At 37.9% G+C, this 19,832-nt stretch overlaps 1 protein-coding gene across 5 annotated transcripts in view; it reads left to right on the top strand.

Moving 5' to 3' along the window:
• Sbf2 (SET binding factor 2) overlaps positions 1-19,832 on the top strand; it is a 382,011-nt gene that overhangs the window by 52,746 nt on the left and 309,433 nt on the right. For all 5 annotated transcript variants that reach the window (XM_085692888.2, XM_085692889.2, XM_085692890.2 and 2 more), the window contains exon 2: positions 15,488-15,573. In XM_085692888.2, the coding sequence (XP_085549014.2) occupies positions 15,488-15,573 (86 nt within the window). The remainder of the gene's footprint in view (positions 1-15,487; positions 15,574-19,832) is intronic.

Genomic DNA, 19,832 nt, shown 5'->3' on the forward strand with positions numbered 1-19,832 from the left:
TTTTAGAAACAGAAATCGTGAGAAAATGACCAGGAACCACAAATGCAAACATGAACAGCAGAATACACGAGATGGAAGAAAGAATCTCAAGCACCGAAGATACAATAGAGGAAATAGACTCATTAGTCAAAGAAAACATTAAATCTAACAAAAGCTTAACCCAAAATATCCAGGAAATATGGGACACCATGAAAAGGCGAAATCTAAGAATAATAGGTATAGAAGAAGGAGAAGTTGTTCAACTCAAAAGCATAGAAAATATATTTAACAAAATCATAGAAGAAAACTTTCCCAACCTAAAGAAAGATAATACCCATGAAGATACAAGAAGCTTACAGAACACCAAATAGACTGGATCAAAAAAAAAAAAAGACCCCTCACCACATAATAATCAAAACACTAAACATACAGAGATAAACATATTAAGAGCTAAAACACTAAACACAAAACACTAAACATATTAAGAGCTGCAAAGGCCAAGTAACATATAAAGGCAGACCTATCAGAATTACACCTGACTTCTCATTGGATACAATGAATGTCGGAAGGTTGTGGTCATTAAGGCACAGACATTATGCAGACATTAAGAGACCACGGATGCCAGCCCAGACTACTATACCTGGCAAAACTTTCAATCACCATAGAAGGACAAAACAAGATATTCCATGACCTAACCAGATTTAACCAATACCTAGCCATAAATCCAGCCCTACACAAAATACTGTAAGGAAAACTCCAACCCAAGGAAGTTGGCTCCTCCAGCAAAAAACACATACAATTGATGGTCTCATAGCAGCAAATCCCAAAGAAGGGGAAAATGCACAAATTAACATCACCAACAATGCAGACTAAACTAACAGGAGATAGTAATCACTGGTCATTAATATTCCTTAATATAAATGGACTCAACTCACCTATAAAAAGGCACAGGCTAACAGATTGGATACGAAAACAGAATCCATCCTTCTGCATACAAGAAACACACCTCAACCTCAGAGACAGACATTGTCTCAGAGTAAAGGGTTGGGAAAAAATATTTCAATCAAATGGACCTAAGAAACAAATGGGTGTAGCTATCCCAATATCTAACAAAGTAGACTTCAAACTAAAATCAATCAAAAGAGACAAAGAAGGTCATTTCATATTAGTCACAGGAAAGATCCATCAAGAGGAAATCTCAATACTGAATATTTATGCCCCAAATACAAGGGCACCCTCATATGTAAAAGAAACACTTCTAAAACTTAAATCATACATTAAACCCCACACATTAATAGTGGGAGACTTCAACACTCTCCTCTCACCACTAGACAGGTCAGTCCGACAAAAAATGAACAAAGAAATAAGGGAACTAACGGATGTTATGACTCAAATGTACTTAACAGACATCTATAGAAAATTCCATCTAAACATAAAAGAATATACCTTCTTCTCAGCACTTCATGGAACCTTCTCAAAAATTGACCACATACTCGGTAACAAAACAAACCTCAACAAATACAATGTATCTTATCAGAAGTCGGCAGCAATACTAATTCCAGAAAGCCCACAAACTCATGTGAATTAAATAATGCTCACCTGAATGGGTCAAGGAAGAAATAAAGGGAGAAATTAAAGCCTTCCTAAAATTCAGTGAAAATGACCACACAACATATCCAAATTTATGGGACACAATGAAAGCAGTGTTAAGAGGAAAGTTCATACCATTAAATGCCTACATAAAGAAGCTGGAAAAAAAATCTCACACTAGTGAATTAACAGAGCATTTGAAAACTTTAGAACAAAAAGAAGCAAATCACCCAAGAGAACTAGACAGCAGGAAATAATCAAATTGAGAGCTGAAATCAACAAAATAGAAACAAAGAAAATAATACAAAGAATCAATGAGACAAAGAGTTGTTTCTTCAAGTCAAGAAAGTCAACAAAATAGACAAGCCTTTATCCAAACTAACCAAAAGGCAGAGAGAGAATATCCAAATTAACAAAATCAGAAATGAAAAGGGGGGCATAACAGCAGACATGGAGGAAATCCAGAGAATCATCAGGTCATATTTCAAAAACCTGTACTACACAAAATTGGAAAACTTAAAGGAAATGGACAACTTTCTGGATAAATATCACTTATCAAAATTAAATCAAGACTGGATAAGCAAATTAAACAGACCTATAACTGCTGAAGAAATAGAAACAGTCATCAAAAGTCTCCCAACCAAAAAAAAAAAAAAAAAAAGCTCAGGACCAGATGGTTTCAGCTCAGAATTTTACAAGATTTTCAAAGAGGAACTAATACCAATATTCTTCAAATTATTCCACACAGTAGAAACAGAAGGAACATTGCCAAACTCTTTTTATGAGGCTGCAATTACCCTGACACTCAAATCACATAAAGACATTACTAAGAAAGAGAATTGTAGACCAATCTCACTCATGAACATTGATGCAAAAATACTCAATAAAATCATGGCAAATCGAATCCAAGAACACATCAGAACCATCATCCACCATGATCAAGTCAGCTTCATCTCCGAGATGCAGGAATGGTTCAACATAAGAAAATCTGTCAACATAATCCACCGTGTAAACAAACTGAAAAATAAAAACCACACGATTATCTCATTAGATGCCGAAAAAGCTTCTGACAAAGTACAACATCCCTTCATGATAAAGGTCTTGGAGAGAGCAGAGATACAAGGAACATACCTAAACATAATAAAGGCAGTATACAGCAAGCCAACAACCAACATCGAACTAAATGGAGAGAAACTCACAACAATCCCACTGAAATCAGTAAGAAGAAAAGGTTGTTCACTCTCTCCATATCTATTCAATACAGTCCTTGAGGTCCTAGCTAGAGCAATAAGACACCAAAAGGAGACAAGGAGATACAAATCGGAAAAGAAGAAGTCAAACTCTGACTGTTTGCTGATGATATGATAGTTTATATAAGACACCCCAAAAATTCTACCAAGGAACTTCTACAACTCATAAACACTTTCAGTAATGTAGCAGAATACAAGATTAACTGAAAAAAAATTAATAGCACTCCTGTACACAGATGATAATAGGGCTAGGAAAGAAACCAGAGAAACTTCACCCTTCACAGTAGTCACAAATAGCAAAAAAATATCTCAGAGTAACTCTAACGAAGCAAGTGGAAGGCTTGTATGACAAGACTTTAAATCTTTGAAGAATGGAATTGAAGAAGACACCAAAAAGTGAAAAGATCTCCTATGCTCTTGGGCAAGTAGAATTAACATAGTAAAAATGGCAATCTTACTAAAATCAATCTACAGATTTAGTGCAATGTCCATCAAAATCCCAGCAAAATTCTTCACAGACCTCGAAAGAACAATACCCAACTTCATATGAAAAAGCAAAAAACCCAGGATAGCCAAAACAATCCTGTATAATAAAGGAGCTTCTGGAGGCCTCACAATTCCTGACTTCAAACTCTACTACAGATCCACAGTATTGAAAACAGCCTGGTATTGGCATAAGAACAGACAAGAGGGCCAGTGGAACCAAATCGAAGGCCAAGATACTAATCCACACATTTTTGAACACCTGGTTTTTGACAAAGAAGCAAAAAAATATCAAATGGAAAAAAGAAAGCATATTTAGCAAATGGCACTGGTATAACTGGATGTCAACATGTAGAAGAATGAAGATAGACACATATCTATCACCATACACAAAATTCAAATCCAAATGGATCAAAGACCTCAACATAAAGCCAGCCTCACTAAACTTTACAGAAGAGAAAGTGGAAGCATACTTGAACTCATTGGCACAGGAGATCACTTCCTAAATATAATCCCAGCAGCACTGGCACTGAGCGACACAATTAATAGATGGGACTTCCTGAACTGAAAAGCTTCTGTAAAGCAAAGGACATGATCAACAACAAAATTATAGCCTACAGAATGGAAAATGATCTTCACTAAGCCCTCATCAGACAGAGATCTGATCTCCAAAATATACAAAAAAACACAAGAAATTGGTCATCGAAAGAACAAATAATCCAATAAAAATAATGAAGTATAGACCTAAACAGAGAACTCTCAACAGAGGAATCTAAAATGACTGAAAGACACTTAAGGAAATGTTCAACATCCTTAGTTATCAGAGAAATGCAAATCAAAGTAACTCTGAGATTCTATCTTATACCTGTTAGAATGGTCAAGATCAAAAACACTGATGACAACTTATGTTGGAGAGGTTGTGGGGAAAAGGGAACACTTCTGCATTACTGGTGGGAATGCACGCTGGTACAGCCCCTTTGGATGTCAGTGTGGCAATTTTTCATAAAATTAGGAAACAACCTTCCTCAAGACTTAGTAATACCACTTTTGGGTATATATCCAAAGGATGCTCAATTGTGCCACAAGGACATGTGTTCAACTATGTTCATAGCAGCATTGTTTTTTCATAGCCAGAACCTGGAAATAACCTATATTATTAATAAATAATCAAGGGGAAATCAGCCTCTTGATCGAAGAATGAATAAGGAAAATGCGGTACGTTTACAAAATGGAGTACTACACAGCAGAAAAAAACCCAATGTCTTGAATTTTGCAGGAAAATGGATGGAACTAGAAAACATCATTTTGAGTGTGGTAACCCAGACACAGAAAGACAATTATCACATGTACTCACTCATAAGTGGTTTTTAAACATAAACCAAAGAAAACCAGCCCACAAGTCACAATCCCAGAGAACTTAGACAACAGTGAGGACACTAATAGAGACATACGTAGATCTAATCTACATGGGATGTATAAAAAGACAAGATATCATAAGTAAATTGGGAGCATGGGGACCTTGGGGAAGGTTTGAAGGGGAGGGGAGTACAGGGAGGGGAGCAGAGGAAAATGTAGAACTCAATAAAAATAAAAAAGAATGCAACACATCTTTGCATATTTATTAGACACATTTCACAGTATAAATGAATGTAACACATCTCAGTAATATTTCACAAGAGTCAGGCTAACAGGATGGCTTATCAGGTAAATGTGCTTGCCAACCATCCTTTTGACCTGAAGAGTGTCTCAATGAGGGATTGTCTGTCAGGTTGGCCTGTAGGCTTGTCTTTAGGGAATTATCTTGAGGTCGGAAAACCTACCCACTGTGGGTGGGACCATTCTGGAGGCTGTGAATCCTGAATTTTATAAGGAGTGAAAAAAGAACTGAGCATGAGCATGTGTGTAGTCATTGCTCTGTTTCTGATGATGGATACAATGTGACCAACTCCCTGAAGCTGACTTCCCTGCTGTGATAGACTTGTAACCTGGAACTGTGAGCTAAAGCAAATCTTTTCTTCCTAAAATAGCTTTTCTTAGGATTTTTTACTTTTATTTTTATTTTTTTATTTTTAATCCCAGCAACACATTTGGACCCAAGACAGCTACCGTAACTTCTGGATCCACGGCTACAAAAACTTTAGATCACTTAAGAATTTTATTGAGGCCAGGCATTCTTGCCATTAGAGACATGCCCCCTCCCATTCCAGGCATTCCTCCAAGAACATTACCAGGATTCTCCCTCAGGAAAGCCACCTGGAAAAGAGCCATACTGAACTCCTGATCACCATCTGACTGTTTCCTGCCTTTGAGCTTTTTAATGCTCTTCTTAAGTTCTTTTATGTTCTTTCTGTTCTTTCTTTGATCTCCTGCTTCATGTTTTCATTCATGCTATCTTCGTGCTCAGCAGTGTTTTGGGCATGCAGTTGAAATTATTTCAACTTTGTACTGGCACCTCACCTTTAACCTAGTTCATAAGCAAAGAGAAGAGCATGAGTTCCTTCTTCCAGTGGCCAGAAATATATGACTGAGCTGAATCAGGATTTATTTCAGTCTTCCATTGCAGTATCAAATGGCAGTGTTTGGCTTTTGTAATTTGATGAAGACACTTGCTCTCTTGTCATTAGAATAACAAGGTGAAAATTTAGCTTGGTAGCACCTGAGCAATCTGTCACCACCTATTGGTTACTTTCTGTTACCATTACTTAGGGTTTCAGTGGAATGTCTTCTTTTTAAAATATTTGTTTGATTCATCATCTTTGTTATCTCATTATTTGAGGACAACAATATACTTTAATTATCCCTTAATTGTCAGTTTCTAAATCTCATTCCTCACTTTGTTGTTTTTTCTTTTCAATATCTTTTTTCCTCAATATTTTCCTACTTCACTTTATGAAGAATAATGCATAAGTTTACCTTCACTACTGCACTCACTTCGTTAGGAAATGCAGCTCTTTAGTGTGCATAACATGCTTCAGTTATGCTTACAAATTTACATGAAGGCTGTGTATTAGTTGGGATTCTTTAGAGGAACAGAACTGATTGAATAATATTTAAATGATTAGATTGGCTTATACTATACAGTCAGAGTCTCACATTAGACAGTCTGAGAATCTAGTAGTTACTCAATCTCTGAGGCTGGATGTCTCAGTAGTCCCAATCTGGTGATGAAGGTCTCAAGGATTTCTGAAGAGATGCTGTCTTTAGTCCATGTTGGGAGCTTGAAGAAGTTGTTGGTTCTAATATCACCAGAGGAATCAGCAGTTTCAGGGAACAAGGTAGATGAATACTCCAGTGAGAGTAAGGGCTAAGCAACAAGAAACAAAAATCTTGGAGTTAGAGATGCCTCAGTGATCAAAAGTGCTTGCTGTTCTTCTAGAGTTTGGATTCCATACCCATGTCTCGTGGTTTACAGTTGCCTGCAACTCCAGCTCCAGGGGATCTGATACCCTCTTCTCGACTCCACAAGCACCTGCACATGCATGCCATGCATGCCAATACATACACAAAAATCTTAAAATAAAAAAGAGATAGCAAAAATCTTTTTTCATTCTCTTATCTGGGCAGCTACCCAGAAGGTGTTGCCAACAATTAAGGTTGGTCTTCCCACATCACTTCAGGCAATTACAACAACCTGATAGGCATACCCACATGGAAACTTTCTGTTTTTAGGTTGTGTCAAGTTGACAATTAAAACTAACATCCCAAGCTGGTAAGAGTTCACTGAGTAAGAGTTCATGATTAGAGGCAGTAGATGTGGGTCCTGCTCAAGTTGCCAAATTTCAGATTCTGGCTCCACATGATCACCAAGAAGGGGTCACTGCCAGCATGAATAGATAAGAACCTCTGTCACAGACTCTTTTTTTTCTAATTTTTTATGCATGTGAATGTAATCTTTCAGTACTACATTATCTTTATTGTAAAAGCTTCATAGTAAGTCTTGTAGTTAGATAGTCCTGATTTAGTTTTAAAAACTATTTTGACTATTTAAACCTACTGCAATTTCATAAAAGAGTTAGAATGAACTTCTTAATTTCTTTTAAAAAATCATAATTTATTTCATTTTAATTAATCAATTTATTTATCTTGTGGTGCTGGTGATTGAATCCAGGTCCTTTCATATTCTAGACAAGCACTCAACCACTTAACTGTGTCCCCTGCTTCCCACTGAAAGTTTGATTAGGAATTCATTGAATCATTGTTTTGGATGGGACAAGTTGTTACCTTTATTGCATCCAGTCTTCCAATTAATTTGCATTCTATCTTTACTTAAACTTGATTATTTACTTATTTGTATATTTAATTATTTGGTTTGTATGGTGTATGCATTTGTGCACATATTTATGGGGTACACTTGCCCATGTGTGCACAGAAGCCAGAGATTGATATTGGACTTTCTGCCTCTGTCCGTTAGCCTCTGTCTCTCTCAGAGGTAGTGTATAAAGCTTGTGATTTCCTTCCTTCTTTGCACATTACACAAGGTCTTGAATAGGTGAATTATTATATTCTATTTTCCACATTTGTCTTCTTTCCATTGAATGTGTTGATTTTTTTTTGAGACAGGGTTTCTCTGTGTAACAGCCCTGGATATCCTAGAACTCACTTTGTAGACCAGGCTGGCCTCAAACTCAGAGATCCGCCTGCCTCTGCCTCCCTAGTGCTGGGATTAAAGGTGTGTGCCACCACTGCCCGGCTTGTTGATTCTTTTTTAAACCATAAAAGTTGCTAGCTTAGTTTTTAAAAAAGATATATTTATTTTGTTTTATATGTATGAATGCTTGCCTTTCCTGCATATATGCATGTGTACCATGTGTGGCCTGGTACTTGTGGAGACCACAAGGCACTCAATCCTAGAACTGGAGTTAACAGATGGTTATGAACTGCCATGTGTGTACTGGGAACTGAATTTAAGCCTTCTACAAGAGGAACAAGTGCTCCTTAAGCACTAAGTCATTGCTCCAGCATCCAAAGCTGATCGTCTTTACTGCAACTCCAGTTATGATAATTGCTTTTGGTGGCATATAATTTTGTTGTGTATGGGTGCATATGTGTGTGTTTGCGTGTATACAGGTGTGCACACATACATGTGGAGGCCAGAGGTTGACATCCAAATCTTTCTCAATTATCCTTTGCCATATATTTTTTGTTTTGTGCCAGGTCTCTTACTCAACCTGAATGTTACTAATTAAGGTTAGCCAGCAAGACCAGGGATGCCCCCTGTCTTTACCTCCCTAGTGCTAGGATTACAGGCATGCACTGCCACACTTGGATTTTTACATGGGTGCTGGACATTTAAACTTTATTTGTTCTTTCTTTGTATTGGCTCAATGCCTCCTTTTGCCTTGGGTCTTCCCTGATATATCTTTTTCTATACAACAACTCTTCAGATAGTTGAACAAAGTTACCATGTGGTGTTAACTTTTCTTTTAAAGATTTTTTAAAAATAGATCATCATTATATGTAATTGCTTCCAGAGTAACGGTTTGAAGGAGTTTGATCTCGAAAAGTGCCTCTTACTGTGTGGTTTAGTTTGTATTCCATTGACAAAAATATAGACCCATACTAGGTTAAGTAATGAAGTATTTTAAGTATAGCTTATCTCTTTGCTGTAAGATTCCATAGTGCTTTCAGAATGTAGTGGAGATAGAACCTGGAGAGCTATGCAGTCTTTGTCCGATGACATTTGTTTTCTTCCTACATGCCTGTAATACGTCTTTGAGAGCCTGTTCAGAATACTTCTCATTCTGCTCTGTGCCTTTACTTGAACATGTAAACTCCTGTGGTTGCCTGAGGTCTTTTTCTTTAGTGGTGGAGATTGAAGCCTGGTACTTACTTGTACATATTAAGCAGGTGCTTGTCTGAGTTATATCATCAGCTCATACATGAGCTTTATTGAACAAATTGTGTTGTTATTTAAACAACAAAAACAGGCTTGTTGTATAGCTTTAGCTGGCCTGGTTTTGAATTTAGAAAAATCTGCTTGCCTCTGCCTCCAACAACAGGGATTAAAGGTGTGTTCCATCACATCTAGCCCAAATCTTTTTTTGATTTAATTTTTAATTTTTTTGAGAATTTTGTATGTATATGAGGACTGTGTTTATATAATTTCCATTCCTTACTTTCTCACTGGCTCCTCCTGTCTCCCCACGTCCTTTATTTAGGAACTTTTTTTTTCCTCTTCCTCCTCCTCTTCTTTTTATTTTTTATTTTTCCAGACAGGGTTTCCTCTGTAGCTTTGGAGCGTGTCCTGCTGCGGGGGGCCATCCTGTCCAGCAGGAATGAACGCCACCAAAAACGAGAATTCCTTCTCTGGTCATATCTTTATTTGGAGCATTTCCTTGAGGAAAATTGAGGGAAGGGAAGATAGAGCAGGGACGAGAGAAAGCTTAGAGAGAGAGCGTTGGGCCCCAAGGCAGCTGCTTTTAAACGGTGGAGCGGCTTGAACGCTGTCCTGATTGGTTAATGCCATTCTGCTGGTCTGAGCATGTGCAAGCAAGGGTGTAGGCAGGGGTGCTCAGCCCCACATGGCTACCTCCAAACTGCAGGACCACCTGTGCCTCCAGGTGGCTCCCAACATCTCCCTCTTCTCTTGTTAATAAGAGCAATAAGGCAAAACTATTTTTCAATCTGGTCCCCACCTCATGATGTGTGGACCGATTGAAGAAAAGAAAAGCAAGACACACCCTCCCCGTGCAATGGGACAATTACTTCCCTGGGAGTGCTAGGGCTGTGTCTGCATACCCTCCGCCTATGTATACCTTTTTCCATGCTTTGTGGGACTATCTGGTCCCTAGAGGGTGCTAAGGCTATGTATGGCTAATTGCCTATGAGCTCTTTAGAAGCTGAGAGCCAAACTTGGGGTGAGGATACACATTCCAAGCCTGTGTTATAAAGACCTTGTCCCACCTCACTTGGGCTAACAGGTAGCACACCAATCAAAGGCATACAGCACTTCCACCTAGACGCAGCATGTCAAGAATATCTCTGCTCCCACCCATTCCTAAGGAAGGAAAAGGCAAAATAGAGTAAGAGATAAGAGGTTGAACAGGGTGTTGCTCAAGTCGATGGTGTGAAACAGCTGCTCTTGACATTGCCCAGAGGGTCATCACTGCTGCCTCCGCACGAATCTTCCACAGCAGGACACTCAGCATCCACTGGGTCATTTTCTTTTTTACTTCTCTTGTCAGTCTAGCTGGCATCCAGATGTATGTCAGCATTCCTAGAAAAACATAAACAAAACTCTCCTCCCAAATTAACATTTAAGAGTACTAAAAACTCTCAGTGTAAAAATTTAGCACAATCAGTACTGGAAGTAGGCTGGTTTTGAACTTAGAGACTTGCATGTCTCCGTTTCAAAGAGTAAATCTTGTTTGCCTATACCAGCAAAATTTTGAATTAAAAATTAAGTGTAAAGAATGTAAGAGAAATCCTTTCTCTGGGGGAAGCTGTCACTGGTTGTGTAGTCCCCCTCTTATGTCTAAAAACCAAAGCAGTTGTCACTGGGAATTGAACTCAGGACCTTTGGAAGAGCAGTCAGTGCTCTTAACCTCTGAGCCATCTCTCCAGCTCCCCTATTTAGATGAAAAAAACCCTCTAGGTAGCATTGTTTAATTCCACCTGTTGTCTCAGGCAATAGGTCCGCCTTTCTTTGTTACCTAGGATACGGTAACCAGGTAGACACGCCTTTATTATGATAATTAGGACCAGTTTTTTGAGGGAGAATGGGCGTAGACCATCGATCATCTGACTATTTCCTGCTGACAAAGGGACGTTGTTTGGGGGATAAATGTTTTTATCTGACTGAATTTTTGGCGACAAATGTTTTTATCTGACTGAATTTTTTGGCGACCTTGGCTGAGGGCGGCGGCAGCAGCAGCAGACGGCGACAGCTCAGTCTCTGAGGCGCGGCCCACCGTGGCGCGCTCCGCATGGCCCAAAGGCATGGCTCTGCCCCGGGCCGTGCGCGGCTTGCCGTTTATCCCGTAACTGCGAACTGTACCTCAGCTTCACCTCAGGCATTGAATTCGCATCGCCAAGCTCCGGCGAGGGGGGCATCCGCCCACCCGTGGGGGGGCTTCTCCTGCCCGGTCTGTCCGCGCGCGGAGCCCCGTTCTCTGGGAACTCATCTCCGCCCGCCCATGTTGCTATGGTCAGAGTTTGGCCCCTCTCCGTCTTTAGGTCTTTAGCGGCACTGCTGCTCACCATGCAGCTTCTGCCTCTGTCTCCCGAGTGCTGGGATTAAAGGCGTGTGCCACCACCGCTGGCTACTTCCTCAAACAAAATTTAAGTTTTCTGTACCTGAGAGCCAGAGACTGAGCTCTCTTAACAAAATTAGGCGAAAATCACCTCCAAAAGCTCTGTGGCTCTTTAAGAACAGGGAAGGCAGTCTTAGAACACGATCAACTCGCCTCCCTATGAGACTGTTGCCTCCGAGTCTCTTATCAGCGAGTACGCAGGTGGACGGAGAGGGAGCGGAAGCCGCGGTCTCCCGTACCCCATCGTCCTCATAGTCCCGCCTTAGTTACCTTGCCTTTTTTGTTGCTGTTTACATTTCTCCTGCACTGAACTTAAGGGATTTTTCTTCCCCGTTGCTTTTTGTACCTTCTTTTAGATACCTTAACTTTGATTTTTTTTTTGTATTTTTTTTTCTTTTTAGGCCTATCCTTTGAAATTCCTTTTCCCTCCCCTTTCTGGAGGAATTCAACTGACGTCACTCACCGCTCCACGTTCTCAGAGTTCTGAAATTCACGGCTCTCTGTGCTGGTGTCTGATCTCAGCTTTTTCTCCCGGGCTTACAGCACGTTGCTGGGCGCTTCCTTCTCAGGGTCCCCCGGCGTAGTTGTCAGGGTCCCTCAGCGTCCCGGGTTTCGGCACCAGTTGCGGGGGGCCATCCTGTCCAGCAGGAATGAACGCCACCAAAAACGAGAATTCCTTCTCTGGTCATATCTTTATTTGGAGCATTCCCTTGAGGAAAATTGGGGGAAGGGAAGATAGAGCAGGGACGAGAGAAAGCTTAGAGAGAGAGCGTTGGGCCCCAAGGCAGCTGCTTTTAAACGGTGGAGCGGCTTGAACGCTGTCCTGATTGGTTAATGCCATTCTGCTGGTCTGAGCATGTGCAAGCAAGGGTGTAGGCAGGGGTGCTCAGCCCCACATGGCTACCTCCAAACTGCAGGACCACCTGTGCCTCCAGGTGGCTCCCAACATCCTGCAACTAGCTCTTATATACCAAACTGGCCTTGAACTCACAGAAATCTGCCTGCCTCTGCCTCCCAAGTGCTGGGATTAAAGGTGTGCACTACCACTGCCCTCCTAATGAGGAACTCTTAATAAATCTTTTTAGCTACACATTTTCTTTGATGTGTTTTTTTCCCCAAATTTTCTAGAAGAATCTGATTGTCTAAAATAGCATTTATATCCAGGTAATTTTAGTCATAAATTTCTTGACTGGTAAAGGTACCCTTATATATCTACTATTGCATTCAACAAATATCTTATTAAGTACCTAATATATGCCAGAAACTTTGGGTTGTATCTGAGCAAAGTCACTTAAATTATTTCATCATTCTAGTAAAGTGAGACAGTAACCATAGTAATGTGTTAGTGATTATGCAGACTGAAAGCTGAATGGTATAAACTTGTGCTCTTGAACACAACTACTGAGTAGATGGACATAATAGGTATCCTATAGACAACCACTGATTTGTTTAGATAATCATATCACAGAGGAAGATCATTTACTGAATTATGTTTTAGAATAGCATTTTCAAGGTTTAAGATTTTGTAACCAGACAGAATACACATACATTCTAAGCATATAGAAGGCAGTCAGTTATATTATCAACTGTTAAAAGATGAATACCAAATACATTTTTTTTGTGGAGCAGAGTATTAATTTTTTAACCCACTTAATCCCCGTTCTCTGTTTAGTTCTTTGAAGATGTTTATCTTCCTCATAGACCTAGCATCTCTGTACTTTAGTATTTGGTGGCTGTATAGAGTGTTTGACACTTTTAAGATCATCTGTTAAGGCTAGAATGGCTATTTTGCCAAGGGTTGAGGACTATTTAGTTTACCTTATGATACTAGCCTACATATCCCTACAGCTCTACTGGGACCCAAATGAAAGAGCTTCACCTAACATAAGAGAAAGAAAACAGTCTGAGGTTACAGTATGTCACCTTTTCTAAGTTTGTTTTAGGTAGTTTGTCTAGTATACATTCATGATTTTTTCCTAGAAGACTATTTCAATCACTCTGTTATTCTCTCTAGCTCTTCTTCCCCTGGTTTCTTTAAAGGTCACACAGATTCCTTTTGGTAATCATAGTTCTTGATTTTTTTGATACGGTGGGAGAGTAAGAGCTGGAAAGGAAAGCACAAAGGCCTAGATAAATGTCAGCTTCCTCTCTCTTCCATTTTATCTGGGTACAGTATTTGCTAAGCTCTGTTTCACTCATGGAGTGGTTAGTTTTCTGTTGAGGATTTCCTGCCTTTCTCTTTCTTGTCATCCTGGACTCATTTAATAGGTAGTCCAAGTAGGAGGTACTTCTGCATTTACTTTAACTGACATGACCCACTCTTTTGTGGATATAAAATAGAAATCTGTCAGTCTTCTCTTCTCTATGAAAATGTCGTCTCAGATTTTCCAACACAGTCAGCGCTACCATATAGTGGTTATTACAACTTAAATATAAACTTGGGAAGTCAGTTTAAATATTCAGAATAACCCACAGAAAAAATCAAACAGAAATCAAAAATATTTGTTTAGCTTGTATAGGTACTTCATTAAATTCCTCAAACTGTCAGTAACAGCAATTTACCTATTTGTTATTTGAAAACCAAATCTTTATTGCTTTCTTTTTGTGTGGAGGGGTAATTTTCCTTGTGTAGCTCTGGTTGACCCTGAACTTGTAATCCTCCTACCTCAGCTTCAAACTTGCTATGATTATAGGCAGTTACTACTACAGCTGTCTTCTTTGTACATTTTGTTTAGAATAAAAGATCATTTTCCCATTTTGATTAATACTTCCTAACCAAATTTCTGTCTTGAAATAAGAAGTCTTACCTCTCATAAATTACATTTTGATGTGCATTTATAAATGTGTCAACATTTCAAACTAAGCCATCATGTTATTGAAACACTATATATTTTGATATCAGTAAATAGTTTGTTGCTTCTGGAGAAATTTTGAAAGTCACACTCTACCAAGGAAGAACTTTTCTCTTTCAAATTTGACATAATTAAAACAAACTAGCATTAATTAACCACCTAATTAATTCCCTTTTCAATCTTGGGTATTGAACCAGAACTATAGCAAAAAGCAAGGTTTAGGGATATGGTTTAGTGGGATAGTACTTGACTAGCATGTGAGAGGCAACCGGGTTCAATTACTCAGGAGTTGGGGGAGAGAATGTAAAAAGCAACTTAGATCTAGCATATATTTTATATCTCCATTTTTCTTACAGATTATATTCCTAAAGTTCAATTTTAAATTGATCCGTTCTTTGATGTCACAGGCTAGTTTTATAACATCTGATCTATGTATAGATCTGTGATATTTCAGTCCTGGGATATTTGACAATATTTGGAAACATTCCATTCTTGGTTATAATAACTTCTTTAAGGAGATGGTAAGGGTTGTGTTCCAATGAGTCGACACTGAGGATGCTGATAAACATACCACAGTGCTCAAGGTAGCGTTCCCCTCACTTAACACCTAATACATTTAAGAATTACCTAGCCCAAGATGTCAGTAGTACTGATACTGAGAACTCTGCCTAAACGATGATAAGGTCTCAGGCTAGCCTTAAAAATGAACACATAACAGTACATATAACCTATACTTGATATTTGGTGCTAACAGTACCATTTCAGTTGCCAGTTAAAATTACTTTCTTTATTGGGATATGGATGGCTGCCACTGCCGTGATGTGGTAAACACCTGATTTCAGGGCCTCTCAACTTTTCTTAGCTTTTTCTGTGTTGGCAAATCTCAGTCAGTTCCTACTAGGGTAGGAACTGTCTGCTATTTCAGCATTATATTTAGAAGCACATGTCTTTGTTTCTTAAAACTTAAATGTTTACTCTGTTCAAAGCTTTTTATTTGGAGGTAAATAAATAGTAGTATAATGAGTATTCATTCAGGATTTTATACTATATTATAAGTAATTCATTTTGATTTTATCAACAGGGCCAGGAGGAGGTCTGGGGAAAATAATTCAGAGATTCCCACAGCAGGACTGGGATGACACGCCTTTCCCACAGGGAATTGAACTGGTAAGTTGGTGGCATGCAGGCATGCCTTTATCCTTATGTCCTCTTTTCTAAAAAAAAATGCTACATTTTAGCTTATACTATAGTACTTTTCCTATTTAATAATTTTATTATTTACTGTTATTAGAAATAATTGAGTATATGAATTATGGAATGTTTGTTATGCTATTCTTTTTCCCCACTTAAAGTTCTTGCAAGCATTACAGATTAATGATCTTTAATAGATCCAGAAGCAGAAGAATTTCTCCGGTTCTTTAATAAAGTTGGATTACAGACAATCATGAGCCACCATCTGGGTGCTGGGAATCAAACCTAAGTCTTTTGCAAGATTAGCCAATGCTTTGAGTATATCTCCAGACCCTGTAATGTGTCTTTTCTTATTAGCATGGTTCAACAATATCCATTAGGAGTAAAACATGTTGAAAATTTTAAGTTTTTGTATCCTAGCAGATGACTCTCAACTTCACTGAGTGCTTAGTTTTACTTCTTATTATCCAGCCTAATATAAAGATGGATAGAAAAGGTGAATTTGAAATTTTGGCTTTGAAAATGGGAAGGAATGTGAGGATCCAAGGAAAATGACTTTTTGGAAAGCTACTTGCATTCTTGTCTCTCTTCTCCCACATGCCTCCACAAGCCAATAATTGGTCTTACTGTTTGAATAACCAGGCTTTTCTGCTATAAATGTTTTAAAACTGTTTCAACATTCCTTTTAGTGACCAAAAGGGCAAATTTTGGGGTCTTGATCGAATTTTCTGCAAGTGGAATGGTGGTACAATAGGTAAACAGAGCTTAGTTTTATATGTGACTTCTTGGCATAGCATTTCCAAACTTTGGAAACTAGTTAATACTTTAGGACTATTTAACATATTGCATGTCCTTGCCTCAGTGCCTGTGTGGAGGTCAGAAGGCGGCTTTTCAGAAGGCAGTTCTCTCCTTGTACTTTGATTTAGAGGTAGGGTCTTGCTTTTTGTAGCTGCTGCGATGCATACTCCAGGCTTATTGGCTCTTCAGCTTCTTGCCAATTTTCCCATCTCAGCCTCTGTCTCATAGTCATGTGCTGTGATTGTAAATTAGTGCCATGGCATCTGGCTTTTTATCTAGTTTCTAGGGCTCAATCTCAGGTCGTCTGGCTTACGTGACAAGCACTTTTACCCACTGAGCATCTCCATAATCCCACAGTTTTTCTTATTCTTTAGAAATTTTCCAACTTTGATTTGTTAGTGCCTGTACTTTGTCAGTTACAAAGTAAATTTCACTTTAAATATTGAAACTCATTTTAAAAATTGAATAAATTATTGTTAATTTTTGATGTAAGTTTTAAACTGTTATTGCCTTATGCTATCTATCCTTGCATAAATTAGGTATATTATTCTTTATATGAATAGCATGACTTGGATAACTGATACACTGTGTGATTGTAACTCTAATAGTAGCAAAAAGAAAGATGTCAAAAGTGATCTGTCTCAATTTCTAAGAAGTTTGTTATGATAATCTCTTTACTGATGATACACATGAAAAGCACTTCATACCATTTCTAAGGTAGAATGACTTTGAGCATGTAACATTAAGTTAATAATAGTTATAAATAATTGGAGGAAGTCTTAAAAACTAGGTTGGTGGTAGTGTATTAATTTACAAATAAGTAAACTGAGGCTTAGGTAGTTTACATAATTTCAGTGAAGTCTAACAGGTAGGATGCAGCAAAGCTAGTATCCAATTTCAGTCTTTTGTTTATTAGTTTCAGTCAAGATATAGTGTTCTGGATGTGACTTTAAAATTTTTTTTTTTCCTACAGGGTTTCTCTGCATAACAGCCCTGACTGGTCTAGAACTTGCTCTGTAGACCAGGATGTTCTTGAACTCACAGAGATCTGCCTGCCTATGCCTTTCTAGTGCTGGGATTGATTATAGGCACGTGCTACCACCACCCGGTTAGAAGTGACATTTTAAAACTGTGGTAGTATTTGTGTTCTATTGGAAAAATAGAATCTGAAAGATAACTGCTCAAGATGAAAAAGAGGTTTTATTTAGCCCATGACTTTGAAAATTGAAAGTCCAAACAGAGTAGCTGTCTCTGTAGTGTGGGGTGCAATGGTGGAGCCTGTGCAGGAGGAAGCCATAGGTGCAGAGTGAGTGATATCAGTCCTTCTGTTTTCATAACCACCCTCCCATAAGAACTATCAAGGGATCCTATGAGAAATAACTCTTTCCTCCAGTGACCTTCATAAAGATTATTCTCTCCTACTTCTTAAAAATTTTACCACTACCTTCCAGACCAGGTCTTGTTGGTAGTAAATCCTTGGGGGGTTGCAAGATTATATCCAAAATATAGCTTGTGCTGTTGAATAGAGACCAGCTTACCTTATTTGAGGAAAATATGGGATCAGAACACATATATTTAAGTTGTTTTTTGTTGCTACCTCTACTTCTCAGGCAACACACACATGATGCACTTAAATTCTAAGTGAAGGGTTAGATGTTTAACCTGAACAATAAACTTTGTAATCTGTAGAGAAGGATTTTACACATTTTCTCACTAATAAATAGAGGATGCTGAATTTATTCTTTCCATTTTTACATAAAGAATTTGCCTGCTTTTGTTTGGAGATGATGAGCTTTAATTTAGATAGATTTAAAAATAAAAATATGAAAATAAACTAAACCAAACATAATAACTGCTTTTCCAGTTCGGGGATATTTTTGTCTTTTCTCGTGCTTTTTAGGTATGCACAAAGCCACAGACAGTCATATAAATAAAGTTGAAAGTTAATTTTAGTAACTGTATTTCAAAGAACATTAGAGAATTGTTTTTTAGGGGTATTCTATGGCTAACAATCTATGTGGAATTATAGCAACAAATATTTTTATTGGCTAGGTCTTGCACATCAGGAAAATAGCATTGTTTTGTCACTAGCTCCTTTTAAAGATGCCTTGTCTCTGAAGTTTATCTTTTATGCTGTTATTCAGAAAATTCATGGTAATAGTCACAGAAAGCCTTTAGTGAGGCATTTATAGTGTATCTCATTTTCTTTCAGGATTAAAATGTTTGAAAAAAAATGTGGTTTGAAAAGTAAGCATTCAAATTTTCCAAATTTGAACTTTTAAAGAAATTAATTCAGTTATTTAAGTTATTCACTAGTGATTTGATTGTCTAATATGAATTTGGTGTTCTGTAAGTTTGCATTGGAGAAAAGAGAAATAAAATCCATTTTCAGTATTCTGAAGATATAACATAGGAGAGGTAGACTAGTGTGTGATACTCCTTGAGGGTAGAGGAGCAAGTTATAAAATGCCATCTAAATATGTGCATATTAAATATTGTTGGTCATGGAACTGAGTGAAGAAAGAAGATAAACAAATTGTTATATTCTCTCCTTATTTTGAAGAAATATTCATGACAGGAGAATGAGAACTTACTAGAATGAAAGTTAACTAAGGTTTGGAGTTATGATTTCTTTATCAAAGAAGATATAGTGTAGTAGGTAAACATATACGTTTTTGCATGTAGTTATAAGAGCTAGCTGTGTAAGTTATTATTTAGAATAAAAATATGGATAATATGACCAACAAAGAGGTTTGGAACTACATGAAACAACTTTTAAAAATTACAAAATATAGTCTAGTTTCATCTAAACCATGTGTGTTAAGGGTGGACTCTAGGTGATAAATGTAATATTAAAGGTGATAGAGTTTTTGATGTGAAATACATGTGGAAAGATAACTTGATTCTATTAGAGTCAGGGTACAGACAGGAATTTTGGTGTAAAATGAGAAGACATGGCTTTACAACATAGTAAGGACTATAAAAAGAATTTTAAAAGTTATATATAAAGCAAAACAATTGTATATATCTAGATAGAAAGTAGTAGTGGTAGTCACAGTTTTGTTTTTCACTCCTTTTTTTCCTTTGAAGTAATAAAACCACATGGCAGGGAATCCAATGATGTCTAGGAGGTGCATCTAAGTAGCTAATTCTTTCTGTAAGTGTCTCTGAAGAAGAGAATGTCACCCGTCTTTGTGATCAACTTCTCATATGCTAAGTCATTTACTTACTCTGTGCTAGAATTTCAGTTACTTGTAGTTCTACTTAAGGAGCATTATTAATCATTTATGATAGAGGATATTTATTTCCTCTTGTCAGCCGTTTCAGTACTGCTCTCAGAATCTGCTTTAGACAAAGCTTTATTGCCATGTTGGATACAGCTAAACCTGATGCTTTGAAGCCTTAGAATAGTTCCTGAGAAAGACGCAGAACTACAT

The sequence above is a fragment of the Myodes glareolus genome, chromosome 7 (genome assembly GCF_982192425.1).
Source record: "Myodes glareolus chromosome 7, mMyoGla1.1, whole genome shotgun sequence".
Classification (NCBI taxonomy): domain Eukaryota; kingdom Metazoa; phylum Chordata; class Mammalia; order Rodentia; family Cricetidae; genus Myodes; species Myodes glareolus.